Source organism: Apiospora kogelbergensis, assembly GCF_038363985.1.
Source record: "Apiospora kogelbergensis strain CBS 113332 chromosome Unknown utg000008l_segment0_segment0, whole genome shotgun sequence".
Classification (NCBI taxonomy): Eukaryota; Fungi; Ascomycota; class Sordariomycetes; order Amphisphaeriales; family Apiosporaceae; genus Apiospora; species Apiospora kogelbergensis.
The window spans coordinates 2,037,543-2,064,279 of NW_027117425.1; the positions used below are offsets into that span (position 1 = coordinate 2,037,543).

The 26,737-nt window shown below is 53.0% G+C and overlaps 7 protein-coding genes across 7 annotated transcripts; 4 read left to right on the top strand and 3 right to left on the bottom strand.

Moving 5' to 3' along the window:
• Window positions 1-132: 132 nt before the first annotated feature.
• Window positions 133-1,642, top strand: PG998_012607 (uncharacterized protein; the record flags this gene model as incomplete). Its single annotated transcript, XM_066879423.1, has 2 exons — window positions 133-366; window positions 413-1,642. The coding sequence occupies 2 exons, from the start codon at window positions 133-135 to the stop codon at window positions 1,640-1,642; spliced, it is 1,464 nt and encodes a 487-aa protein (XP_066725807.1).
• Window positions 1,643-2,028: 386 nt separating this feature from the next.
• PG998_012608 (uncharacterized protein) lies at window positions 2,029-5,089 on the top strand (the record flags this gene model as incomplete). The annotated part of the gene is made up of 5 exons (XM_066879424.1): window positions 2,029-2,104; window positions 2,230-2,540; window positions 2,610-3,924; window positions 3,980-4,798; window positions 4,857-5,089. The coding sequence occupies 5 exons, from the start codon at window positions 2,029-2,031 to the stop codon at window positions 5,087-5,089; spliced, it is 2,754 nt and encodes a 917-aa protein (XP_066725808.1).
• An 863-nt stretch (window positions 5,090-5,952) lies between these two features.
• On the top strand, window positions 5,953-7,279 carry PG998_012609 (uncharacterized protein; the record flags this gene model as incomplete). Its single annotated transcript, XM_066879425.1, has 2 exons — window positions 5,953-6,260; window positions 6,349-7,279. 2 exons carry the CDS (start codon window positions 5,953-5,955, stop codon window positions 7,277-7,279), a joined length of 1,239 nt encoding a protein of 412 aa, XP_066725809.1.
• A 1,992-nt stretch (window positions 7,280-9,271) lies between these two features.
• Window positions 9,272-10,375, bottom strand: PG998_012610 (fluconazole resistance protein 3; the record flags this gene model as incomplete). The annotated part of the gene is made up of 3 exons (XM_066879426.1): window positions 9,272-9,788; window positions 9,860-10,148; window positions 10,246-10,375. The coding sequence occupies 3 exons, from the start codon at window positions 10,373-10,375 to the stop codon at window positions 9,272-9,274; spliced, it is 936 nt and encodes a 311-aa protein (XP_066725810.1).
• A 2,278-nt stretch (window positions 10,376-12,653) lies between these two features.
• PG998_012611 (uncharacterized protein) lies at window positions 12,654-14,037 on the top strand (the record flags this gene model as incomplete). The annotated part of the gene is made up of 2 exons (XM_066879427.1): window positions 12,654-13,600; window positions 13,695-14,037. The coding sequence occupies 2 exons, from the start codon at window positions 12,654-12,656 to the stop codon at window positions 14,035-14,037; spliced, it is 1,290 nt and encodes a 429-aa protein (XP_066725811.1).
• A 1,890-nt stretch (window positions 14,038-15,927) lies between these two features.
• PG998_012612 (septin) lies at window positions 15,928-17,626 on the bottom strand (the record flags this gene model as incomplete). Its single annotated transcript, XM_066879428.1, has 2 exons — window positions 15,928-17,023; window positions 17,112-17,626. 2 exons carry the CDS (start codon window positions 17,624-17,626, stop codon window positions 15,928-15,930), a joined length of 1,611 nt encoding a protein of 536 aa, XP_066725812.1.
• Window positions 17,627-21,371: 3,745 nt separating this feature from the next.
• PG998_012613 (uncharacterized protein) lies at window positions 21,372-23,494 on the bottom strand (the record flags this gene model as incomplete). The annotated part of the gene is made up of 2 exons (XM_066879429.1): window positions 21,372-22,587; window positions 22,641-23,494. The coding sequence occupies 2 exons, from the start codon at window positions 23,492-23,494 to the stop codon at window positions 21,372-21,374; spliced, it is 2,070 nt and encodes a 689-aa protein (XP_066725813.1).
• Between the last annotated feature and the right edge of the window lie 3,243 nt (window positions 23,495-26,737).

Sequence of the window (26,737 nt, forward strand, 5' to 3'; positions counted from 1 at the left end):
AGGGGATGGCAAAGTCAAATCACACAGACATCTGTATCCCGTATCCCAGATTGCAACCGGCTGACCTGGCATGATTGATTGGGCGCCTCCAGAAGCGTGCCAGCTCGTGTATATACGGCTGTAGAATCCATAATGGGGTTTGAACCAACACAGTATGAGAGTGATGCCTCACCACTCATCCAGGACGTCTCCGGTGCGCCATGGACCCCCCTTTTCTGGCACGCTTGCACCTTCAACCCTACCGCATTTACCGAGGTCATGATGAACCTCATCCGCAACCCAAACATCAACTCTTCCTGGCTGTTCCGGGCAGATGTGCTGTACGAGAATGGAACCGTGCCGGATGAGATTTCGGACTCGGAGGCAGTGCTGCCCCCGGCCTGCTAGCTTCACCGGTTTCGACCTGGAACAGACCTTGGTCCGAAGACTAATTCCGCGAAATACTCTGCGGGACCAGCCTCTTGACCAGACGTGTCTGTTCTACCACAGCTGCGAGCCGGATGGCCAGCTAGATGATAGCGAACAGCACATGGTCGTTTACATTCCGCACGTGTCCTCGCCAATTGAAATGCCCTTCTACCACCCGGCCGTCAGGGGTGTCGCTTTCTTGCATGAGTGGAACCGCAGCGAAAACACAGGTCGAGTCTCTACTCACTACTGCTTCTTCGATGATGTAGAACGTGCGCCAAAGTTGGTGAGAACTGCATTTCACCTCCTATCAACCCTCCACAAGCATGGACAAGGTACGACCACAGGCTACGTCAAGCGCGTCCACCATGATGTCGTCGTGCCCCAGATCACCATGCAAAACACATATGCAAAGCTAAAGGAGAAATACGCCCGCAAGCTCATCGGCACCTGGGCAGAGGTAACCGACCCGACCAAACATGTCTTTGAAGATCTAGGTATTGCCGCCTTCCTGATTGAGCTTTGGAAACAAATGTATCAAGGGACGACTTTTCCAGGCTTCGTCGACATCGGTTGCGGCAACGGGCTTCTCGTCTACTTATTGAGGCAGGAGGGCTATGAAGGATGGGGGTTCGATGCCAGGAAACGAAAGTCTTGGACAAATTACAATGCCAAGGGTGAAACAACACCAGACTCGGAAGATCTGCCATGTCTGCGAGAGCATGTTCTCTTGCCGTCCATCATAACGGCGAAGGAAGACGTGGCGGATTCTCTCGACCATGATGAATCTGACATCGATGTCCAGAAACTATTGCATGATGGGCGCTTCCCCGAGGGCACGTTCATCATCTCAAACCATGCGGATGAGCTAACGCCGTGGACCCCGATTCTTGCAGCGATTTCCGACTGCCCCTTTATGATGATTCCCTGCTGTAGCCATAACCTTACGGGGGCAAAGTATCGGGCTCCTGTACCAAAGGATGTCGACAAGTCAAACTCGGCATACGCGTCGCTTGTCATCTGGGTCTCTGGTATTGCAGCTGACTGTGGATGGGAGGTTGAGACGGAAATGCTCCGCATACCCAGCACGAGGAATACTGCACTGATTGGAAGGAGGAGAAAACCGGACGGTACTGATGTGCAGCTTGACGATATTGTACAGAAATACGGAGGCACGGCGGGTTATCTCGACAATGTCATGAAGCTTGTGCAGGTCGCACCCAGATCTCATTGATTATAGGCAGCCAATCCTCGCAATCCAATCAATGGATATCTTCTAGAAGCAGAACTTAGACTCAAATAACCGAAAGTCGCTCGCATTCTCTCGTAACTGAGACTGGTGAACCCGTTGACGATGTTGGCATGTTAAGCTGCCATCGTGCCTGGCCCTGGGCTGAGTGAGTAACGTACAGGGGCCGTGGAAGCTAATTGTGGAATGGATTTGAGCCTGGTGATTGGGCGCACCGGGGGTGGGTTGGTGGGGCCACCTGTCGGAATGGACAACTGTCGCGGCTGGCTGTCTTCAACTCTAGGGAGTCCTGATTCACCAGATAATCCTATCCAAAGCCACCGCTTCTTCAACCTTCGTCGTTCCCATTGTCCGCCGTACCCTCGCCCAACATGAGCTACGGCAAGAAAGACGAAGACGCAGACCTCGGTCTAGTCAAGGTAGACCGGACCCAGGTGTTCCAAGAAGGTGCGTACCCCCAATTGACTCGGGCTCGCTTTGCTCCCTGATCTCGATATGCCATCATCAGCCATTCTCTCTCTCCCCCCCGCTGCCTACGTGGCCAAGCACGCATGGCTAAACTGCCCTTCCAGCCCGACTATTCAACAGCTCGCCCATTCAGCCACGAAGATGCCGTATCCTCCTCACCAAGATCGCGCTCCTCCTGTACACCGGCGAGAAGTTCCCGACCAACGAAGCCACAACTCTCTTCTTCGGTATCTCGAAGCTCTTCCAGAACAAAGATGCCGCCCTGCGCCAAATGGTCCACCTTGTCATCAAGGAGCTGGCATCCTCGGCAGAAGATATTATCATGGTCACGAGTACCATCATGAAGGATACTGGCGGAAGCACCGACGCAATCTACAGGCCGAATGCTATTCGAGCCTTGTGTCGCATTATTGATGTAGGTCGGGCTTGGTGAGAGATCGCAGATTGGTCCCGTCCCTCCTGCTAACGATAATCAACCTGCCAGTCTACTACAGTGCAGTCCATTGAACGTGTTATGAAGACGGCCATCGTGGACAAGAACCCATCCGTTTCCTCGGCCGCCCTCGTTTCCTCATACCACCTTCTGCCTATCGCCAAGGATGTCGTTCGACGATGGCAGTCCGAGACACAAGAGGCCGCTGCCTCGACCAAGTCGTCCAGTGGCTTTTCTCTGGGGTTCTCGACGTCTTCCAGCTCCATGCCCGTCAACAACTCTACCATGACCCAGTACCACGCCATCGGCCTCCTATACCAGATGCGATCGCACGACAAGATGGCCTTGGTCAAGATGGTGCAGCAATTCGGCACGCCGGGCGCTGTCAAGAGCCCTGCCGCAACTGTTATGCTCGTACGACTTGCCGCGCAACTCGCCGAAGACGACCCGCAGCTCCGGAAGCCTATGATGTCGCTGCTGGACGGCTGGCTGCGTCACAAGAGCGAGATGGTGAACTTCGAGGCTGCCAAGGCTATCTGCGACATGAGAGATGTGACAGACGCCGAGGTCACCCAGGCCGTTCATGTCCTGCAACTATTCCTGTCGTCTCCTCGCGCCGTCACCAAATTCGCCGCTCTCCGCATCCTTCACAACTTCGCCTCGTTCAAGCCTCAAGCTGTCCACGTTTGCAACCCCGATATCGAGCTTTTGATCTCGAACAGCAACCGATCCATTGCTACGTTCGCCATCACTACACTCCTGAAGACGGGTAACGAGGCTAGCGTAGACCGCCTGATGAAGCAGATCACTGGATTCATGTCTGAGATCACCGACGAATTCAAGATCACCATTGTCGAGGCCATCCGGACTCTCTGTTTGAAATTCCCCAGCAAGCAGGCGGGCATGCTCGCCTTCCTTAGTGGGATTCTGCGGGACGAGGGCGGCTACGAGTTCAAGAGGGCGGTTGTGGAAAGCATGTTCGACCTGATCAAGTTCGTGCCTGAGTCCAAGGAGGATGCCCTGGCGCATCTCTGCGAGTTCATTGAGGATTGCGAGTTCACAAAACTGGCTGTGCGAATCCTGCACCTCCTGGGCTTGGAAGGTCCCAAGACGTCTCAGCCTACCAAGTACATCCGCTATATCTACAACCGCGTGGTTTTGGAGAACGCCATAGTACGAGCTGCGGCTGTCACTGCTCTGGCCAAGTTTGGCGTTGGACAGAAGGATCCCGAGGTGAAATCAAGTGTCGATGTGTTGTTGACAAGATGCCTGGACGACGTTGATGACGAGGTGCGAGACCGTGCTGCTCTTAACCTGAGACTGATGCACGAGGAAGACGAGTTGGCCGAGCGCTTCATCAAGAACGGTATGTCAACAGACATGCCCGTACTCGCGACACAAGTTTGCTAACATAATTCTAGAAAACATGTTCTCGCTGCCATATTTCGAGCACCAGCTCGTCATGTATGTCACGTCGGATGACAAGTCTACCTTCGACTCGGCTTTCGACATCAGCAAGATCCCCGTCGTTACTCGGGAGGAAGCCGATGCCGAGGACCGTACCAAGAAGCTTACGGCTACTACGCCATCTCTCAAGCCACCCAAGACCGGTCCGTCAAAGGCTGCACCGAGCGGCGCAGAGGCACAGGCTTCGGCTGTGGCCGCCGCTCAGAAGTACGCCCAAGAGCTTATGGCCATCCCGGAGATGAAGGAGTTCGGCAGCGTCCTGAAGTCGTCGCCTGTTGTTGAGCTGACAGAGGCCGAGACTGAGTATGTTGTCTCGGTTGTGAAGCACATCTTCAAGGAGCACATTGTCCTGCAGTACGAGGTCAAGAACACGCTTCCTGCTACAGTACTCGAAAACGTGTCGGTGGTGGCGATTCCGAACAACGAAGAAGAACTGGAGGAAGTCTTCATCATCCAGGCGGAGAAGCTGCCCACGGATGAGCCGGGCAAGGTGTACGTGGCGTTCAAGAAGGCCACTGGCGAAGGATCCATGGTTACGAGCTCGTTCACGAACATCCTCAAGTTCACCAGCAAGGAGATTGATCCGTCCACCAACGAGCCCGAGGACACAGGCTACGACGACGAATACGAGGTCAGCGAGTTTGACCTCGCAGGCAGTGACTACGTCGTTCCCGCCTTTGCCGGCAACTTCGCCCACATCTGGGAGCAGGTGGGTGCCTCAGGGGAAGAGGCCGAGGAAACGTTACAACTCGCGAGCGTCAACAGCATTGCAGGTACGTCACGACAGGGGAGATGCAACAGGTCAACAGGCAGGCTAACCAATTTATACAGAGGCAACGGAGTTGTTGGCCAAGTCACTTTCACTGCAAGCGCTGGAGGGAACCGATGTGCCGATCAACCAGACAACACATCAGCTCAAGCTCCTGGGCAAGACGGTGTTGGGCGGGCGCGTGGTGGCGCTGGTCAGGATGGCCTACTCGTCCAAGTCTGGTGTAACGACGAAAATCACGGTGCGCAGCGAGGAAGAGAACGTGGCGCAGATGGTGGTGGATTCGGTCGCTTAATGATTTGGCTTGGGGTGGCGTTTTTCATGCAGCAAAATACGATCAAGCGATGTCTAGCTGTTTTCTCATCCAAGACATGCTTCTTTAGATCTAAGATTCTCGAGCCGTTCAACGAGGTGATCAAATACGGTTGGGTTCGCTGCGGAAGCGCCAGCGCCAGCGCCAGCACCATGCTCAGCACCATGTTCAGCACCATGCGCAGCAGACCACGTGCAAGAACTCGGGGCCTTGAGAATAGACGAGGACGGCGGGTAGACCAATTGAAGTATATTGAAACCGAACTACAATACTCCAGATATATATATATTGCATGTGATCTACTTGGCGTGTCTATACTAACACTTGTCAAGGCGTGCACGGACGGGAACGCGGGGCCGGCGGCCGAAGCCTGGGCTGGCCAGGCGCTAGGGTTGGTTGGTTGATCTTTACCTCCAGTGCGAATGACGTGTGTGTTTATTGGAAAATGTTTGTTTCTTCCCAGTTGATCGCATCGCACACCCCAAGGGCGAAGAAGTTGGACAGAAACGCCTTCCCTCCCGACTAATGAAACGCGACACTCCTGTTACAATCTAGTCCCCTCCGATACGTAGGGCCGACATCGTCTTTTTTTTCTCCCACTTCCGACCTACAATTTACAGAAATCTAATAGCCCCGGTCGCTGGAGATCAAGCTTGATTTGCGCATACGTGTTTCGAATCAGGACGTGAACAGAAGTGGGCTACGACCACTGCTTGCTACTTGATCGATACTTGACTGATTCAGAAACGACCTTTCACTCCTACCCAACACACCCATCAACAGACTCCATCCCGTCTTTCTCTTGGGGCTGAACAGGCTTATCATCGCCGCCAACAACCGCCAACATGGTCTACGTCCGTCAGGAGCGTCTGCCAAACCTCAAGCAGTACAAATACTCCGCAGTCGACCGCTCGCTCACCTCCAAGTATATCCTGAAGCCATTCTACACAAATGTCGTCATCAAATGCTTTCCCATGTGGATGGCCCCGAACCTCATCACCTTGAGTGGTTTCATGTTCATCATCGCCAACTTCTTCACCCTGCTTTGGTACAACCCTGGGCTCGACCAGGACTGCCCTCCATGGGTCTACTACACTTGGGCCGCCGGTCTATTCCTTTACCAGACTTTTGATGCTGTCGACGGATCGCAGGCGTGAGTAGCTCCTTGACCCCTCAGCGGCTGTATTTGTGCTTGTATCTGTATCTGGCGCTTGCGTACTAATATTTCTCGGATCCACCAGCCGGCGAACCCACCAGAGTGGCCCCCTTGGCGAACTCTTCGATCACGGTGTGGATGCCCTTAACACGTCGCTCGGCGCTCTCCTTTTTGCCGGCAGCCAAAACATGGGCCAGACGTGGTACACGGTTGCGACCCTCTTCGCCTCGCTGCTTACCTTCTACGTGCAGACCTGGGACGAGTATCACACCAAGACCCTGACCCTGGGCATCGTGAACGGACCCGTCGAGGGTGTCCTGATCTTGGTCAGCGTCCACGCTCTGACCGGCTTCATGGGCGGCGCCAGCTTCTGGAAGCAATCTATGCTGGCTACCTTTGGTGTTCCCAAGACCCTTGGTATCCCTGACCTCATCTACAACTTCAACTTCACCCAGTGGTACATGGTCCAGGGCACCGTCATGCTGATCGTTAACACCGTCGAGAGCGCCCGTAACGTCATCAAGGCGCGACGTGCCCGGGGCGACCGCAGCCGTGGCGCCCTCAAGGGCCTCATCCCCTTCTTCGGAACCTGGGTCCTGGTCGTGGCCTACCTGTATCTCCAACCCGTGATTCGCACCCAGCATTTGGTTCCCTTCGTCATCTTCTGCGGACTTGTCAACGCCTACAGCGTCGGCCAGATGATCACGGCTCACCTGGTCAAGCTCCGCTTCCCGTACTGGAACGTGCTCGTGATCCCGCTGGGACTTGGCGTCATCGACTCGATCGGTCCCATCCTCCAGCAACACGTTGGATGGGCTTCGGGTTGGCCCAGTGCCCTCGGCGACGGCGTGTACCAGGTCGCCTTTATGTTCAGCATGCTTGGCATGGCCATCGGCGTCTACGGTAGCTTCGTTGTTGATGTTATCGTTACCATCTGTGACTACTTGGATATTTGGTGTCTCACCATCAAGCATCCCTATGTCGAGGGTCAGGAGGAGCAAAAGAAGGTGAACTAGGGTGTTTGCCCTGGAACCCAGGCCCGCCAGAAAAGGCGGACACAAATAACATATAAAAGGTTCCCCCGATGAGTAAAGGGGGACCTTGGCATATATGGCAGAACACTGGCACCTGTGCGCCAACGTGGAAGCAGCAGCAGAAGCGGTTGAGATGCGCAGGTGCTCACGAGGAACGACGGAACGTAACAATACACGGGAAAGGGCAAAAAGAAGACGGATGTTGGATGGTTTGCTTCTTGATGTCCTATTATAAATGTGTCAAAGAGATCATGCACATCTTGTACGAAAGACCATGTGTTATTCTGATAACGCGTGGGATATACCATGGCATGGCGGGAGGCTGGGCATGAGGGACAAATGTTTGAGATACCACTTATAGTCGGATAGATCCAGGAGTTAAAGCGAGGCCATGAGTAATTAATTAAACATACTTCTTTTCTTGGAATATGTTGGCCATGCTTATTGGGGCTGGTACAGCTGCCTGGTTTTGTTTTCCGTGACAGACGGCTTAAGTGAACCGCAATTGGTTCCCGTTATATCGGAAGAGTAGCCAACGCCGGGTTGACGAAGAGAATCATGCGTTTACACAAATAATAATGGGCAGTGCAAAGGCATGTGGTACCTCGGCTTTCCGCCACTTAGTACGGGCATCCGAAAGCATTCGTCGGCGAGTTTCAGGGGCAAATCCCGCGCCCCAACCCCGGCCCTATCTCTCAACTCGACGTTGAGTACATTGGCCTCGATCACCTCTCCCAGGCCATACCAGTACCTCGAGCGAGGTGCTCTCTCAACATCCGCCATGCAGAACTAACGGGAGCAGAACTGTGTCCCAGCCACCATGTCTAGCGCCAGCCCCTTTTCCTAGGGATCACTGATGGGTAGGGCAAGCGGTACTGGCAGTGAGGCATTGATTGAGGGTGGTAAAGGTAGGTGACGCTGAGAGTAAACCAAGTAATCCGAATACAGCACGGCATGACACGAGTACCCAATCTCAAAAGTCAAACTCAGATGAAGACTTCGTGTAGTGAGGAGACATGGGCACACACACGCACCCACGGACGAGAGTGGCGGACAGGCAACATTCTCGGTTGGGACATGGTGAAAGGGGTGAGCTAGTAGGCAAAGCATATCAGTCTGATAAGACGTACAGAAACAACTTATTTGACAGTAAGAGATCGCTTCAAGCGGCTGGCTTCCTCACGTATTTCTACTTTATTTTCCGTTGTCATAAAGCACGTCGATGCAATAACCTCCATTCCCACAATGCAATCAAGGCTAGAGAAAGAAAATACACGAAAGAAGAAGAGAAAAGCCAGCCAGGCCGCCAAATTCCGGATCCCAAAATTCCCCATGATATCCATCAGTTCCTTATCCGCATCCGCGGTCTAGGTAGGTCCCAAGAGTTCCCCGTTTTCCAGTCGTGAGAGCTGGAGTATTTCCGCGTATCAAGTAAAAGAATACACGACAGTGCAATAGAACGCCAACACCGTGAGAATCAAGAAAGAGTGCCCTTTGCATCTGCGAGATCCATGCCGAATACAGCACGTTCAAGATAACCAAAGTACACCAGATAATATAGGCAGGCATCAGGCCATTCCAGACTCGGCCACTCTACCGCAAATCAGCAAAAGAAAGCAAGATTTACAAGAGTAGTTCAAGCCTGTGGGGCTTTCCCTCCATGATGCTGTAAAAAAACATTACACCTCCAGCCACAGAGATCTGGGCAGCTGGACGTGTGGTCAGCAACTCCGAGGGATATCATTTCGGCCGTATGCCGTAAAATCGCAAAGAAGAAAAACACGATGTAGCAAAATGCCTCGTCCCAATAATCAACCCATATCCCGTTGAACTCCGTGTCCCCACATCACGCCTAGGGCATAGTGAAAGGCCATCAGCACCGATTCGTCCCGTCGTCTCGTCGAACGCCGCAGTGGGCGGCGACAGTCGCTCTTATAGCGACCCTAAGCAATTTTCGCAAAACGCGAATGTTGCTCATATCAGCTCATCACTCCCACTAGCGACGCTTTCGTTGATTGCTTTGATAATGGCACGCTCCTCGAAGACGGGGCCTTGACCATCACACTTGGCCTGAGACTTCAAGCGCTCGCTGACATCACCAACATCGACCAATCCCCTCTTGAACAGCTCGTGGCCAATGATGAAATCCCAGGTAGCACCGGCGGCCAGCAATCGCTCGCCGGCTTCGGACTCGACCACACGGTGGCTTGGCGTCTTGTTGGTGTGGTTCGCCAGTAAGTCCGAGTAGAAGTCGGTAGGGTTATAATGCATGGGGCCTGTCGTGGTGGCAGCTGCGGGTGACATGGCGCCGTTCGGCCCTTGGACGCTCGACGTGGCGCGCAGTATCTCGTTCTCGGTGCTCATCTTCTGGAGGTCACGCTTGAGCTTTTCGTTCTCCGAGGCTGTCAGGTTCTGCGTCGCCTCGAGCGAGGCCAACTTGGCCTCCAGATCCTTGACATGTCGCTCTTTGCGCTCTCTGAAAGCGCGTTGACTGTAGAAAAGTTAGCCACGAGACCTCAGACGGACAAGAAGTCACCGAAGTATATCGAGGGCGAAACATACGCCGCGCGGTTTTGTGCCTTGCGTCGGGACTGGGCAGGCGTCATGTCCTCATCGTCCGAGTTCGACCCATTGTTCCCGAGATCCGACTTGGTCGTGGGTAGGAGATCGGCTTGCTGGAGACCTTTGTTTGGATTGGCTACCGCCGATGGACCCTGGCCGTGTTGAGAGTGTGTCGTCGGCGGGGTCGGCGGCCCAGGGGGAAGCTTTGCGCTTGTTGCTGATTGAACTGCGCATACTGATCGAAGTTCTGCTGGAACTGTTCGGGGTTCTGGAATCCATCGAAGGTCTCCTGTTGGTCCGCGGGTTAGACTTGTTAGCACTCGTCGGTTGGAAGTATGGCGATGAAGCCAAGACACCGACACCGGTTGGTGCTGAGAGGGAAGTACGAACCGGTGGAGACTGGTTGTTGAACTCGTCTGACGCGGCCGAGTTGGAATGCGAAGGGGTCAGGGGAGGGATGCCTATAAATTGATATGACGGCTGGTTCTGCCCGTAGAATGGATGTGAGAAGTTCATGTTGGGCTGCTTGCTTGGTTGATGGCACAGATGATGTTTCAACTTTTACGCCTGCTGGGGAAAGACAAGACAGGATGGGTTGTTGCAAGCACCGACGACGGCAAGGTCAAGTTATAGAAGCACAGGGCACGTCAAAGATCAGCTGGAGAACGGCGCCCCGGTTGCTTATGTTCTCCGTCCAGTGGCAAGCCAGCAGAGAGAGAGAGAGAGCGCGATGGATGGATCGGGGGTTCGATGGACAGACAGGGCAGGTTGCACTTTTGAAGGATGAAGGGGGGTCGGTTGTACTTTGTGGGTTCAGTCTTCTGCCATGTACTTTGTGGATTTCAAGTGCCGCTTCGGGATTACGTGCATCCATTCTGCTGCTGTCTGCCCGCGGAAGAAGCTGTTTTGCAGTGTTCAATCCTCGTTCAGCATACTTGGCAATCGGCTCAGATCAGTTTTGGAAGACTCGGGATATGCTGGGCAGTGTTATACAATTGAAAGCCGCCGGAGAGAGACTGATGGGGGTGGTATACATCCGGGCGAGTGTATGGACAAATTGAACAAATACGAGCTGCAGAAGCGCAGAGGCTGAAGTACCCGAAGATAGCGCAGTACCCAACCTGAACCTGAACTGTCCATCTGGGGATTAAGGTTGCCGTCCGTCCTTCTAGACCGAGTCCAGGGTGGGTGTCAGTGAGAAAAAGCAGGGTCGGCTGTCGGACCAGTCGCGACCACACCACCCACCCCAAGACCTAGTGGGGATAGCGCAACAGGCCCTCCAACGATCCATCGATCCAACGATCCATGGCAAGCCACCTGCCAGTTTCTGAATCAATTCTCAGCCGCAACCACACGGTTCCTACCTGGCACAGCGGTTGTCTCCAGACGGTCTGCATGTGGATGTCTTTGGCTTGGGTGAGTGAGCGATCGAGGCAGTGCTGCTTACGTTCATGGCCCAGGTCAGCACGCATAAGAGATGACACTTAGGGGTCGAATTCCCAAGTTAAATATATCCCATGAGTAATGGTGAGATGTGTGTCTGCGGTAGGCTTGGGAAAGGGGAAGGGGAAGGGGAAGCTGGGAGGTGAATAATATACTCTTGCGTCCAGGTGGCTAGGCATCTTCGCCATGTTCCAACAGCCCCCAGGCCGCAGGCACAATGCAGATAAGATGGTTTGCCATTGATCCGTAACTCTGCAGGCCGGTGATGTTTTGACAAATGACCTCCTACTCACAGCTAATAGTGGGAAATTTACAATTTGCCGAGTATTCATTGTTGTAAGTGGTGTTTTGAGGATATGGTTTCAAATAGGGGTTGGCGAGTGTTGCTTACAAGTCACCAGGTAAGAACGCCTCGTGTCTGCTACTTCAATCCTGCCTTTGTCTTCAGGCACAAACTCACAGGCCGGTTTTCAAAAGACCACTCCCGCACAGCACGGATGTTGATACTGGCTGCTTGGCGATACGTGACTTGCAAGCTGAATCGGTGTTTGTCCGTTTTGTCAACATTGCGGGAAAGGAGAGTTGTCCAACTGTTTCTAATTGTGTCACGTATAATCATGTGGATGGAAAGCAACCCAACCCACGATTCTGGCGAACTTTGTGATGCAAAATTAATCCAAGCCGATGCGAATTTGAACCGGCAGGATGTCTGCCTCGTACCTGCTCGTTGTTCCCCACCGGCAAATGGCAAGGACAAGAGGCATTTGTTTCTGATTATTGAGGTAGATACCGATTGTAGGCAGGTGCGTGCCGAATAACTGCATCAGGTCCTCCTCCAAGTCTGGGCCTTCCTCCTCCTTCCTCCCAACCCCGATAATCATCACTACAGCCCCTACATGTTCGGACCTAGAACTGGTTCTTTCATCTTTCCCTTGTCGTCGAAGGCTCCGCTGCCTTAGAGGGTCTGTGTCCCATCATCGCCGCACACCTCTTCACCACCCTCGCCGTCCGGCCGCTTATCCCCTTGCCCTGTAGGCAAGAGCGTGTCTGTCAAGACGAGCAAGGACTTCCTTCGTCGTGGGCTTGGAAATCCCATACATCCATCACATCCCCTTTGGCATCTGCCACCTCCTTGGCCCCTGGGCTCTCATCGTAATCAACAACTTCATTGGCGCTGCTGCCAGTCATAACATCAAGTGAGCCGGCTCCAGCCCAGCTGCTTGAAATCGCTTTACTCGTTCCAGGTAACTTGCAGGCACAATCCGACCAAGGCCACTCGCTCAACTTGAAGTTTTCATTGCCCGACCCACCAGTTTGTAAATTCTTGATACCAGGAAACCTCAAGGGAGCCATGGATCTATCAAAGCAGCCACAGCAGAACCCTCAGGTCTACACTACTGTTGGCTCCATATACAACCCAAGTGCAGCACCCCTTCAGCCTCCCACCCGAAGAGGTAGAACTGTCAAGTGGCCACCGCACCACGACTTGGCCGCCACCAAGTCGTCCCTCTCTGCCCTGTCCCTCGCATCCCAGACGCGATCCCCATCCACCACCACTGCCACTCGCAATATATTGCATTACTCCCCTCTCCAGCAGAACTCGGAACGAGCCGTCAGCCCCCTTACGAGTACGTCGGACTACTTGGGTGCTTCGGACTACTTCGCCAGGATGCCCGTCACTGGGCCACTGTCCACTCACGATGCTGTCGGTGACCAAGGAGACGGAGATCCGGAGGACGACGAAGATGACGCGGGCGACGTTGCTGAGACGTTGAAGTCCATGTCGGTCAAGACTCTGACAAACTTGGCTTCATACCCGAACCCCCAACAGAAGCATGCTCAGAAGGTATTGTCACGAGCACGCCCAACCGCCAACACCCTGGCCACGCTACGAGGAGCTCGATCTGATCCTGTGTCAGTTGCTGGACTTCTACAGTCCGATGGTGCCAGCGAGTACCAGACTCGACCCATAACGCGGCCCATGTTTGACTCGATCCTTTCAAAGGGTCCTGGAGCTCCCCAACCATTGACAGCCGGGCCCCCAGGTCCTCGCAGGTTCAAGTCATCGGCCAACGAACTTAGCTCAGGCCAAGCAATGCCGGCATTTCAACAGCCGCAAGTACATCTTGGAAACAATACTACTTCTCAGGTTGCAGAGCAGAGGTACTCGAGGCCCTGGGCCAGCGGCAGATCTACTCCGTTCCCCCAGAACTTTGGCGTAGGCTCGGTCAAGGCAGTCCTTAAGGAGACAGAACGTCGCAGGATTACTGACTCTTTGGCTGCCGAACAAGCAGCAAAGTACTTCCCTAAAGGCCTCCCCTCGGACTTTGATTACCTGACCAGGGGGGGTTTCTCCCTACTGGCAGGAGGACTACCCCTTGAACCGATTCAGCGAGACAAAGAAATGTTCACAGATGCGTTCTGAGGAAGATATAGAAGCTCGTCGTGCCAAGGCTGTTGAGTCTTGGTATGCCGGTAGTCACATGATGGGCAAGAGTGTAGCCGAAGCTCGTCTTGAGAAGAATCGCAGGGACCTTGAGAGAACCATCGGAATCCAGAGCGGACCGCCCCAAATTGGCAGAACAGTTTATCCAAAGCTCACGGTCGAAGAGGCAAACCGCATTCCAGCCAGCGAGCACTCAATCCCTCTCATCAGCATGGCTTATCAGACCCTTCTCGACCATCCTAATTTCACCAACGGCTCGAAGCTCCCCAGACTTCCTACATGCAAGTGATGCTGTACACGACTTAGCTAGGCTGTCGCATGAGTAAACAGTACTATCTACGCGGACAGAAGGAGGATCACAATACACGATTGGAACAAGGCAAAAGCAAGTTTTGCGGCTCGATTTGGAGATGGAGGATTGTTTTGGTCAATGCAGTGCTGTGTTGGCTCTATAGCCCTTGGTTTAATCTTTGGAACACGCCTCTTTTTCTCATTGTACACTGGCGAACGACCACTATCGCCTATTTCTCCGCACGGCGTCTCTCACGTCGTCTCTATCGCGGCTGAATTAGATACTCTCCGGAACAATCACGCGACTTACCTAGCGTAAGAGTTGAGCTTCCAGCGAAACTCCTTGTCCAACGATCAGATTCTGGATTCTGTTCTCAGAAAAGCAAGCAATACACCGAAAGTGACCAACAACAGATTGACAAGTGTGATGGATCAGGACTATCGTGTTGGACTCAATAACGCACACACAAAGATAGAGAGAGAGAGAGCTAGGATCAGTCCCAGAGGGTGACGAGCATAATACGATTCTCGAAGAGCATTCTTGCAGTATTTCAGCATTCCACTACTGATAGGCTGAATGTGAGAACATTTTGGACAGGTTTGACGCCCCGTGCGTCTGGCTTTCCGCGCATTCTACCCCAATACTACATACTGACTGGTTTCTGTGTGCTTTCGACAGGGCAAGTCTTCATGTGGTACTGTATGGTGATAGGACTAGGATTGACCGAAACCGCTGCGTGAACATATAATTGCTCTAGTTTTGTATAATCAGTGGGTGACATGGTGTTACTCAGGTATATCCGCGCCACTGGAATCGGGGTGCGCATTCTCTATGTGGCTGACGGCAAGCCGGCTCGACTGCATGTTTAGGTTCAGTTGGGCATGGTGGCTCTCATCAACAGTCTTTCTCAATGTGTCAAGTGGGCGGCACGCGATGAATGAATACAACAGTAAGTTCGACTTGCCAGAGTTTTGAATTTGTATCTACCGCAGGATACGGATCGTTTCCTCCATATCTCGATCCTGATGAAATACAAGTAATACAACCAACTAGTAAAGGGCCCTTTCCCCTGTCGCTAGTTTGGATTTCCCCACTTTTACACCGGCATGAATCTTAGCAGTGTGACACAGGCACAGAAATAACACAACTTCTTCTCCAAAGAATCGGTCCCAACAGATAAATCTTCTTTCAACACGAACAACAACCAAGAGGCCTCAACCTCTTCAGTTTCAAGAATCAAGCGCCCGAAAGGGACCAAGTAAGCTCTGTCCTTCGCCAAGCCTTGACCCTCCCAACCCGCGTGGTTTTTCCATGGTTTCGCTCGCCTACCAAAACAACATTGGGTTTCGCATGGAAAACAACAACAAACCGAAATCCTAACGTATGGGAGCTTCATCTGAAGAACAAGGGTGGTGGAAAGAAGAAACGTAGAGAAGAGAGGATAGTAGAGAAGAAAAGAGTAGAAAAGGAATCCGGTCGCCATGGAACCTCGTGATCTGCGTTCCAGCAGTTTGTTGTGACTGTCTAAGACATGAACAGGTGGGATGGAAAGGAAATGGTATCGTTGCCGCCAAGAACCGCCTCCCTGAGTATGTGGGTGGCATTAGATAAGAAAAGGCCTCATGTCTCAAAGTAATTGAGCTTAGGATGGCCGTTTGTTCGCCTGGAATGATAACACATCCACTAACACGGCGCAACCGGAAGTCGGAAGAAGGACTGAAGGGGGGGTATGAGTTGTAAAGGACTAGGAACGCAAATGGGTGAAGGCTGACGGAAGATCACGAGACATGCGGATGGTGGCTGTGGCGGACAATCGTCTCGGGGGCGAAAGTGATTCCATAGTAATGGGCAAAGCTCGCGCAAGCAACATCAATTGTTCGTGAGACCCTACCGCCGACGGACCGAAGGTTGGTGCTGCTTGAGCCGGCTCGTTCTCCAGCCCTCGTACCACTGCTCTCGGCTCAGCTCCCGGAGCTCGCCACGCCATTCGCCAAAGACGGCGTCCTTGAGCTTAGTAAAGTCGCAGTGCTCTTCGTTATACGGATCGGCGAAACCCCACGGAAATTTACGGCCAATGACACCCGGCTCGTAGATGTCAGGGCTGATGATGGACATGGGAATGATTCCCACCTCCTCGCTTTCCTCCACTGATGGCTTGCTCCGATGTCCCGGGGCGGTAGAGCGACTCTTCGAGTCTGACGAAGAGCCCTGAATGGGAAAGCTATCGTCATTCGCACCGTCGTCACTGTCAGCTTCGTTCGACGTCTTGTCGTCGTAGGCATCCTCATCCTCATCGCCCTCGTCGATTCTGCTAGAATCCGGCGTGTCGTCGTCAGCCTCGAGACCAAGCGCCTCCAAAGGATCCATGTTGGATTTCTTCAGACTCGCCATAACTGTCTTTTTGAGAACGGACATGTGCGCTGTAGTGATGGTGTCGGCCTTGGATATCACAGGAATGATGGTAGTCTTGCCCTGCAAAATACGCATAACCTGGAGATCCAAGTCCTCGTCCAGCCCGCCAACGAGGCGCGAAGTATCTTCGTGTTTGCCTCCGTGGCCATTCATCGTCGTGGCAGATTTGGCAGCTGAAACATTGCGATCAAGCCTGGCAGGGTCAAGGATCAAGAAAACCGCGTGGATGTGCGTATCCTGTACGCCTGGTGATCTTATCACCTTCATCTCTTCAGTAAACGTCTCCTCGAATTTACTCTCCATGAACGCCGACATTTCTCGCAACTGTAAGTCAACCACATTTTTCTCCAGGCCTTCAGAATCCCATAGTGTCAGCCCAACTCGCTCGCCGTCTATTTCGCTCTCTACATAGTGAGGGACGAAGTTGCCTGCTGAGGCACCTTTGGCAACGAACTCCTCGTCGATCTCGGTTGCTCGTTGCGAACGCTTCTTGGGGGGTAGAGCCAGGGCAGTTTTGAGAAATTCGAGGAATGACGTCTTTCCAGAGCCCCGTGTGCCAACAATCAAGATGCTAGAATAAAATGTTAGCTGTGTGAAACAAGCTATATGTGGTGATGCCTAGCTCGAATCTGGCGCAAGCTAAGCAAACATCAACTTACTTGAAAGGCGTGGGATCTTTCCGTCTGCGGACTCTTCTGGGGCTGTTTATCGTGCTGATGGCACTGCTAGCGTAGCTGTACCGGCCACGGTGGGTCATGCTCTCCGTCCGGGCATAGGGGTCGACATAATTGGTCTCGGTGGGCATCGGCGGCACCGGAGGTGCTACCGAGGACATGGAGGGACGGCCAGGATCCATCGAGGCTCGACCGGAGGGAGGGTATTGGTGTCGAAGCTGCTGCTGGTATTGGGAGGTTGGGTGATAAGAGTGAGGATGTGGATGGTCTGCCCGGCCTGAGACTATGGCGAGAGAGTCTGGACGCATGTCACCTCCGAATGATTGCAACTCGGGAGGCTGTGCACCATTGTAGAGGTCGGGAAGGCGAGGTGGAGACTTGGGGATGGGTTCCCTCTGCTCTTGTTCCTTCTGGTGTTTGCGTCCTCCCTTACCAAGGTCGCCGGATTTGCTACGACGTAGTAGCATTCCGAAACTGGAGCGGCGAGGCGGCTCGCTCATAGTTATACTCTGCTGACGTGGTGTAGGTTGTGGGGGCATAAACCTGTAAGTTTCAGCCCAGAAGCAGCGTTCGGCTTGTGGTAGTATTCGAAAGCCGCTCGCGTAGGGCTGCCAGCTTCCGGTCTATTGCACGGTGTTGACGTAGATGCCGCTTGTCTGCAGGAGCGCGCGTTGGCGAAGGATTGATCCAGTACAATCACCGATGTTTTCAGACAATGACGAAATAACGTGGGAGGATCGTAACTCTCTTCCCCTCCAGCAAAAACCATAAACCAACGTGTCTTAGTGTTACTCCTTTGTACTTTTTCGGTTGCCCAAATCCCTGCTGGTGCTTTGTCAGGGCTCGTGGGTTATGCGAGAAGTATCCAAAGGCGAGACAGCCCAGCTGATGAGTTGCAGAAAGTCTAAATCCTGCTCCGCGAGGGTGTCTGGAGGGTGATTCCAGAAGGAGATGTGGAAAGTTCAACGCCGCCTGCAACTGGCACAAGAAACAAAAGCTGTTCACCGGGTGATATCCGTCTGGCGCATATGTAGGCACAGGTCGACTCGTTAGGCGCTTTACAAGGAATCAACTTGAAAGTTCGTTTGCGGCTGCTTGCTTGAAGCTCGGAAGCCCTGGAAACTGCGTCATGTCAGTTATTTCGTCCAGAAACGGTGATCAGCAACGGCAATCCGTGTCTCTGATGGCACACCACTAGCTTGAACGGTTGGGGGAACTAAGGTAGTCAATGATTGGTGATCCGGGTGGGTGTCTCTCCCCCATCCCACTACCGTTGGATCCCAGTGGTGAACAGGTCTGTCTCTCTTCTCTCTGCTGCCGCGCCCTCACCCATTGCGCCGGTACTCTTGCGTTTGCGATGCGCATACCGCCCGTACAACGCAGCTCCACCCAGAATCGAACGGAGGCGCGCAATGCGGCCTGCTCGACAAGCTGGATGTCGCGACGCGCAAACTAGGGAATGGTCTACATTGTTTCTTCACTTGTGAAGGATTGGAATCATATGCATTTTCGGTAGTGGGATGCGGAAGAGATGCGACCACTTTGGGGTGGCCTGTCGTCTCTTGCGCGCATCTGACGTTCGATGGCATTGAACCTTGGGAAGAGGGCTTGCCATGCACATGTCGGGATGAACTTGGCGTGCAGAGTCAAACTCGACGAGAGAGCCACGCGGCGCGGGCAGGAGAGATGCACGGCAACGTAAGGAAAGAAAACGGGCGAAGCACCAACCTTGAGATACAGAGGCGCGTTTGCGCAACCGGGTGAAAGCCGAGGGATTGCTGGTGTGGCAGGGCCAGTGGCGAACGTTCGTTTGTGACCGCTAGGGTTCGTGTGGGAATACCGACAGACGGAGATCGAATGGATAGAGGAAAACAAACAAGGTCGACGGCGACGACGAGGAGGGGAGAAAAGAAACGAATGAATGCAGGTTTCAGATGCAAGCAAGTGTTCCTGTCCTAAGGTGCTATTGATGCTATGTAATAATAGCTTTCCGTCCTAACCTTAGCACGCAACCCTAGACTGGACTGGGGGTGGACGGCTTGTTTGTAGATTGCGGAGGGTCTATGTTGGGTTGGACTGCACTGGGCACTTGCTGGGTCTGGGTCTGCTGGCTTGGTTAAAACGTGCCGTTCCAAACAAGAGAGCTTTCTAGATTGGGCCAATCCACTGACTCCGTACTCAATGGGCTGATTCGCCTCCGTGCGGTCGTGGTAGCCCAGCGGGAACGAGGAGGGAGAGAGGGCGAGCGAGCAGGCAGAGAGAGGTCTGTGTTGCCTGAGATTACTTTCTGGCTTGCTTACATGCTATGCTAGCTCGTCCGAATCACTAGCGGTACGGCACTCTTTCAGGCTTTCAGGGAATGGAAGAAAACGCGACGTTGGGTTTGAAGGTTTCACGGAGCAGCCAGTCTCTTTTGCTGCTCATTAGTTCTTCGTCAATCAATCGAGTCGTCGCGTATGGCATGGGATGAGAGATGAACGAATGGGAATCTCATCTCAGCAATTCGGAAAAGGGAGGAAAGACTGGAGTACGTACGACTGGGAGGTGATGATCCCAAACAGTCTTGGCCCAACTTTTTTTTTTTGGCGCCCATGTCCCTCCTGGTCAATCCATCGATTGGATTGGGTCAAAGAAAATAAGAAATGTTCCGAAGAACGACATCTGCTCTTACTGGGCTGGGGGCGGCGTACGCTTTGCCGACTATCCACGACTACATACATATCGCACTCGCTGCAGCACAATCAAACAAACCTGATCACGACTGGACAGGAGTCGATGGGAGTTGCAGCCTGCCATGCAGTCTTCCAGCCACATCGCTCGCTAGTATCACCTACCAGCCTACGGGACCGTCTGGGCTGCTATTGTTGTTTATTTTGGCGCATCCTAGCCGGAGGACTAGGTATTCCCAAAGTATTCCCACCACGCGGAGATCATTGCCCCATCTCTGGCGCCTCTAAGTCATCCGATGCCTTCCCAACTGCTAAAACTCAATCGACTAATAGTAAACAGGCCTGATTAAACTATAAAGAAAACCCATGTGCAACAGGATGACATGTAGAATATTCCATCGATTCGACAGTAGGCCTTCGTTGGGAGGCTACCAGCTTGTACGAGCACGCAAGCAACCGACGCTCTCCGCATTAGCGCTGGCATGGTATGTATGTATGTATGGCACACACACACTGTAGTAGTACGTTTAGATTGCGGCATCCGAAGGCATACGATGGATTATTTGAAGGGAATCTGTCTCCGGATGAGCCCCTATTAAATTGCAGGCCGGCGAGATTGGGAATCCACCCCCTCTGGAGAGAACCCATGATACACCCTGGACCCCTGGTCAATGCCTATGGGAATGGGACCAATTACGCATCTTATCGATATCCTTGTTTCACGTTTCAGGATTCCAAGCTTTCCCATCAACGAAGATGCGCGGTTGACGGAGGCCGACTGCCTAGCTGCCTCCTGCTTGTCCAATCAATATCTGATCACATGCGCCGAACAAGTATGAATGCTAATCTAGGGCTAGGTGCATACAAAAGCAGTTGCCAGGAGTATCGTTGTTACCAGCTGGGCAAAGAGGATAAAAAGGAAAACATTCGACCCCTCCAAGTTGGAGAGGAGGGCGAGGGCACGTTGAAGGGGACCTTGGACTTTGAATTGCGTGGTCACACCTTGAGACAGCCATTCATCAGTCTCATCTTACTCAGAGAGCCGAACCCACCCAATTAGGTCGTATGGATACCCTGTTGATGGTACCTGCATTAGTTCCTCAGTTCCAATGCAGACGCCGGTCCAGGTGTCCGTTCTCGGTGGAACCCCCCCGTCTATAAACAGCAAATGGCCCGTAACCGTCGCGGGCCAATCTTGAAGATAGGGCATCCGGACAAAAGTGAAGTTGTCACAATATCGCTCACTGATGTGTGTGTTTCCTTCCTCTTTTTTTTTTTGCAAATATGGATGGTTGCAGCTCCGATTCTCGGGTAGATCTTGCTGGCCTGCGACGTGGCACGACTGTGGTTATCCGTTTGACTAAATCTCTGGCCTTAATGCCTGCCTATATGCCGCCATAGTTGACTCACGGTACGTTAAGTACGGGTCCGAAGACGAAACGCATTTGCAGTAATGGAAGCCATCCATGCCTGCTGATTCTGAGTGGTATCATGCTCTAATTGTCTTCTGTCTATACTGTTCTAAAAGACACAACTGGAAAGGCAGAATGGCGCTCCCCTTCGCGCCGCGGCGTTTTCAGCCGTCAAACACATCGTGTTGTAACTCGAACCCCATGTCGTTGGCCATGTCCTTCATCTTGGACTCGAGTACATCCTCCATGCCGCCGCCATATCCAAACCACTGTCGGACCTTGAAAGTGTAGAACGCTACGTCCGTCGCCAGCAGCACCGTCCGGAACAGGAGGTGCCGCCACGCGTTGACCAGCCGCTGCTGCCACGGCAGGTTCGGGTCCTGGAACAGGCTGCGGCTCGCCCAGTCGCCCATCATCTTGATGCGGTTGACGGGCGACCCCATGAACTGGTTGTTGCCCTGGACGATGCGCAGGTTGCGCCCAATGAAGATGAGCTCCTTGGGCCACTTGTCCTCGTCGGCCAGCATGTCGCGGATCCCCTGCTTCATCCGCCGCTGCATTTCGAAGTGCCGCTCGGCGGCCGTTTTGCCGTCGAGGCTCTCAATGATGCCGTTCTTGGTCTTGTTGTCGCCTCCCTCGTATGGCCGGAGCAAGGTCGCGCTGGCGAAGAAGTCCGGCGCCTTGATGCCCCACTCCTTGCTGACCTCGGCGATCGTTTCGTTATCAAAGGTCATGAGCGATTTCCAAAACAGACTGTACTGGCGTCTAAAATCCTGCGACATGTAGACGTAGAGCCCGTGATCGATGAGAACCACCTCGGCATGACCCGACGGCAGACGTCGGATGAAGATGTTGCCTGGGTGAGGATCGCAATGCACTACTCCCCATTTGAAGATTTGTGCCGAGAAAAGATCGACTATCGTGGTCATCACCTCCTTGCCCGTCAGTCCGAGTCCGCCCTTGTTGTTACGTCCCCTCCAAGTTTCACGATTGGGCTTGAGATTCGACATGCCCGAATTTTCGTGTAGCTGTTTCCGAACAAGGTCCATATCAGGTTGACTGAGCTTCGCTCCATGAACGCCAGGAGATCCTTTGCCGCGGCCGCCTATCCAGCGGCCAGTGGTCGCCTCTTTATCCCACAACCGCACACCTTCTATCCATTCCGTTACCAGGATCCTTCGTGTTGTGAACTCGGGATAGACTACTGGGACATAGACTCTGCCCTTGAGACTCGGCTCCGAGTTGATCAACTCTCGCATGGTTTCGGAGTTCCGCGCCTCGCTCTCGAAATCGGTTTCCAGTTGAAGCCGCTCTGTGATAAAAGGAACAACGCTACCCAGAGGCAAATCAAACCACCATGAATAGACCCCCATCACTACCCTGCGCAATGTCAGCATTTGATCATACATGTCGTGACCGGTGTTTCTCCTTACTTGAATGCCCATAGATCCCACCCTATTTGCTTGGCAATCTCGGGCTTCTGGATTTTGATAGCGATCTCCCGTCCGTCTGGCAGCCTTGCCCAATGGACCTGAGCAACACTGGCGCTCGCGCGGGCTCTCTTCTCCATGATGCCCTTGCCCTCCTGCCCTGAAAAGCTTACGCCGAACACTTCTTCCGCATTCTTGCCTCCGAACTCCTCGCGAATCACCTTTTGTACACCCTCCCATGAGCCCTGCGGCGCATCGTCGAACATGCGGGCGAACATCTTCTGGAACTCGGGCGGCAGCACGGCGCTCTGCATAGCGATGGCCTGGCCGATCTTGAGGTATAAGCCGCCATTGTGACGCAGAAGCTCGAAGAGCCGCTCCGCGCTGCGCCGGTGCAGGTCCTCGATGGTGCCGACAAAGGGTTGGGCGCGGAAGTTGATCTTGTAATCGAAGGCGACAAAGAGGCCATTGCCAAAGGTGAGGAGCGAGCGGCTGATGCCGGCGGCGAAGGCGACGCGGTCAATGAGGTAGAAGGTGCCACCCACAGCGCCTAGTATCACGAAGCGCCGGAACCACTTCCGGCTGCGCTTGAAGTCGCGCGCGGCCTTCGGCGCACCCAGCGACTCGGGCGAAGGCGGTCGTAAAGGCTGGAACTGGCCACCGCCGGCGCCACGGCTGCTCGTCGATGCCCGTCGGCGGGCATTGTTGATCTGCCGAAACAGGGATGAGGATGTGGCGTTGTGACTTCGACAGGTTGTCGTGGTAGCAGCCTGCGACAGCCAATTATGTGATGACGTCGTTGAGGGACATGACGAAAACGGGCGTCTGCCGAGACCTGCTATGCATGTACGAAACATAGCTAATGCCGGTCAAGGGGAAAAGACTGCAAAATTATTCGGGGATGAATTAGCCTCTAAGAGAACACCCTACATTATTGTCAATACACGCGGCAGAAAATAAAAGTTGAGAGGTTTGACAGTTTCATGACGATCTCTGTTCTTAGTCTCGTGCGCTGACGGTCCAGCCCGGGGAACTTGGCTCGGACTTTGTCTTTAGCTTAGGCCGATCGAGCTGACTAACCCCATTTATCGGAACCGAACTCCAGCCCCGATTCGAACCGGACTTCGGTCAAAAAAGCACTATTAGCCATTTTAGAGATGAGGCCATGAAGCTGCTCGGGTGGCCGCGATAACGAAGGCCATTTTCTGGTATGCAGAAAGGTCTATAACTTATCTGGCAACTCATTATATGTTGGTACGTAACCGAGCCCTGCCCTCCCCTTAATAGTACATGTATATATATATAATTACACCTGCACGCTATGGATGAGTTGTAGTCGAAGCGAAGGCAGATTGAGATTTCATCATTCGGCCTCCAGTCTCACGTGTACTCCCCGTATATAATATGATAAATGAGACCGATAAAAGCAAGTGGCTCGCATAGTTGTGCGGCCCTGGTATTACGGATCCGTCTCGGTTAGTATCAGGACGCGCCTGACCCTGGCGCACTATCCTATATGATAATAAGCCGATCATATGTCTGACGCACACGATTTTCTGACTTGGGACGCTGAACATCCGGCGATCTTTTTAGGATTTTCCTGTTGCTTTTACAAATTCGTGATACGGCGACAGGTTTCGCGTTCATACCCTACCTAGGTAGGGAGATTCGACCCGAACAATATCGAGGGCCATTGCAGATTATATGTTCGTGGTGCATGATGTCCGGCAGCCGCTTGTATCAGAGGCTTATTTGGAGGGCACCCTTAGGTCACACTATATAAACCCACAATACGTTTCGCGTATGACGAGAGCGTTGCCAATAAAAACAGCTGGTGGACTGCCCTATATTTAACATTGCTTGATTGGCAGCTGCAGATATGGGGCGGTGTCACCTCGGTTCCCACATGGAAGTCTTGACTCTGCCTCAGACCGTTTCCAAATGAGCTGAGGTTCGGAGTTTTTATGTGACGCTAGAGGAGTTGGGCCCGAGTCTTGGAACGCCTGGTCCGAACCGTGCGCAGTGCTTGATTGATGTCTAGATCGTCGAGGCGGCATCAAAGAGTATTGATGGCAAGCTTATTCGGAATGTCTCCTTCTGTGCTGATAGGAAAGTGTTGAACCTGTAGTGGGCTTGCAGCTGAATAGATGACCATTCTCGAGTCATTCGACAGTGTCGAAGCATCCCGCAGGGCTAGAGCTGCAGGTAGCCGGATAACACGGATTCCCAGGGCACAACATTTGGTTGGTTCGCCTGGTAATGGCGGGATCCTTTCCCAGACTGGCAATTAATATTCACGCCTTCTGCTCCATGGCATGGCTGTAGCTACTAGGAAAACTGACTCGATGTGCCTGGGGAAAGTCACACTCATACCAAGCAAGATCTTGTTGACAACGGCGGAAATAGAAGAAGAAGGTTGTGCCAAGAGGCGCCAAACCAATGGCGAGTGTGAACTTGACAGTGGATGGTTGTTCATTGACCGCGCAACTAGTCCGTCCGGTATGTATACCTATGCTTAACTCTCCTGATGCAAGTCAAGTAGTAAATACGAGGTTCGATAAAGTGCCCATCATAGTACGTACGCACGAAAAGGCGCAGTTTTCGTGAGCTTGAATCGTGGGCTGGCCCTCATGACACCACGTGCGGTCGGTTGCATACAGGTATCCCGTGCCTTTTGCATTTAGCCTGTGGAGACATGGGCCTATGAGGCTTCGGTATCGGTTCTGGTCGATAGGAGGTGCAGCACCCGAGATCCTGTTTTCTGGGCAGTGGGCAGTGGACATTGCACTTGGAGGACAGGAAAGAAGATAACGTCAACATTGCGAATCATGATACCAAATTAAACATCTTTGAGCCCTAATGAACCTTGGGGAATTGGTGTCGAAATTGAGCATTGTACTCGTAACACTGGCGCAACGAGCACGGGATCGCCGTCGAACCTCAACTTTAACGTACTTCTCCTCTCAATGGGGCGCTTTGGGTTACGTGCCGCCGTTGGCGTTGCCGTTACCGGTCGCCAATGACGAATTGCGTCTGGGGCACAATCAAACAATTTAATTTCACAAATCTTTCGAGATACTAATAGAGTTCCTGGCCGATTATTGATCTCTTACATACCTCCCCTTGTCCCCTGTACTGTAAACGGGCTGTGGAGGGAATTCACAACTACCATGGCAGCTAGGGCCTGTACTGTACATATACAACATCCACATCCTAGGCAGAGTTTACGTGTAGTGGTGCGGCGATTCTGCCGTCAGCATGGAAATTGCGTAGTCTTTTAGATTTGAAGTCAACTGAATACGCGTAGCTCACTTGAGATATGATGATGATGAACGGCGTACTGGCAGCCTTGATTCAAGTGCATGAAGAGGCATGTCATCGAACACAGTGGTGAATCAAATCGGAAGCAAGACAAGCCTATCAGCAAGCTGAAGTAACATGTACTAGAAACGCGGCACGAAAACGGCCAGCCTGCAGCGTTATCCTACCTTGATTAAATACATTTGGTGTCTGATGTATGCACATAGCCACACTCTGTCGCAAGCGACACTGGCTACTGACTGGCGACTCGGGCGTTTCCATGGCCTCTTTGCATCGTTCTCATGCATTAGAAAGCCCACTCTGAGCCCACCGTAATGGAAGCGATCAGGGTACCAGCCAGGGGTGGGGACCGCGATAGACCTGCCTAGCTGCCTGGCTCCCTTGCTTGTCTACTGGCCTGTCGTCGAGCTGTCGCAGTAAGTCGTAGGAGGGAATCCCCACTAGGCCAGGTACCCAGTCAAACTGATACTGATTTGGGTCTGGCCTGGCATCCCCTTGGCATCGCATCCATTATCCATCCGCACACACAACCACCATCGGGAAGTCTTCCCCCCATTTCCCCCCCAATCTGACTCTCTTTCTCCAATCTTTCTAAGACCCAAGACCAAACTAAACCGGCCTGCCTGCTTCTAATCCCCTTCATTTCAGTCGCTCGTTAAACCTCCATTACTAGACCTGACATGACCAAAGGGCTGGCACTGCCACATTCCTAGGCGTAACCAGTCCGCCACCCTCTCCGTCTCTTGACCAGCTCTGTTTCATCTCACACATGCATGCAC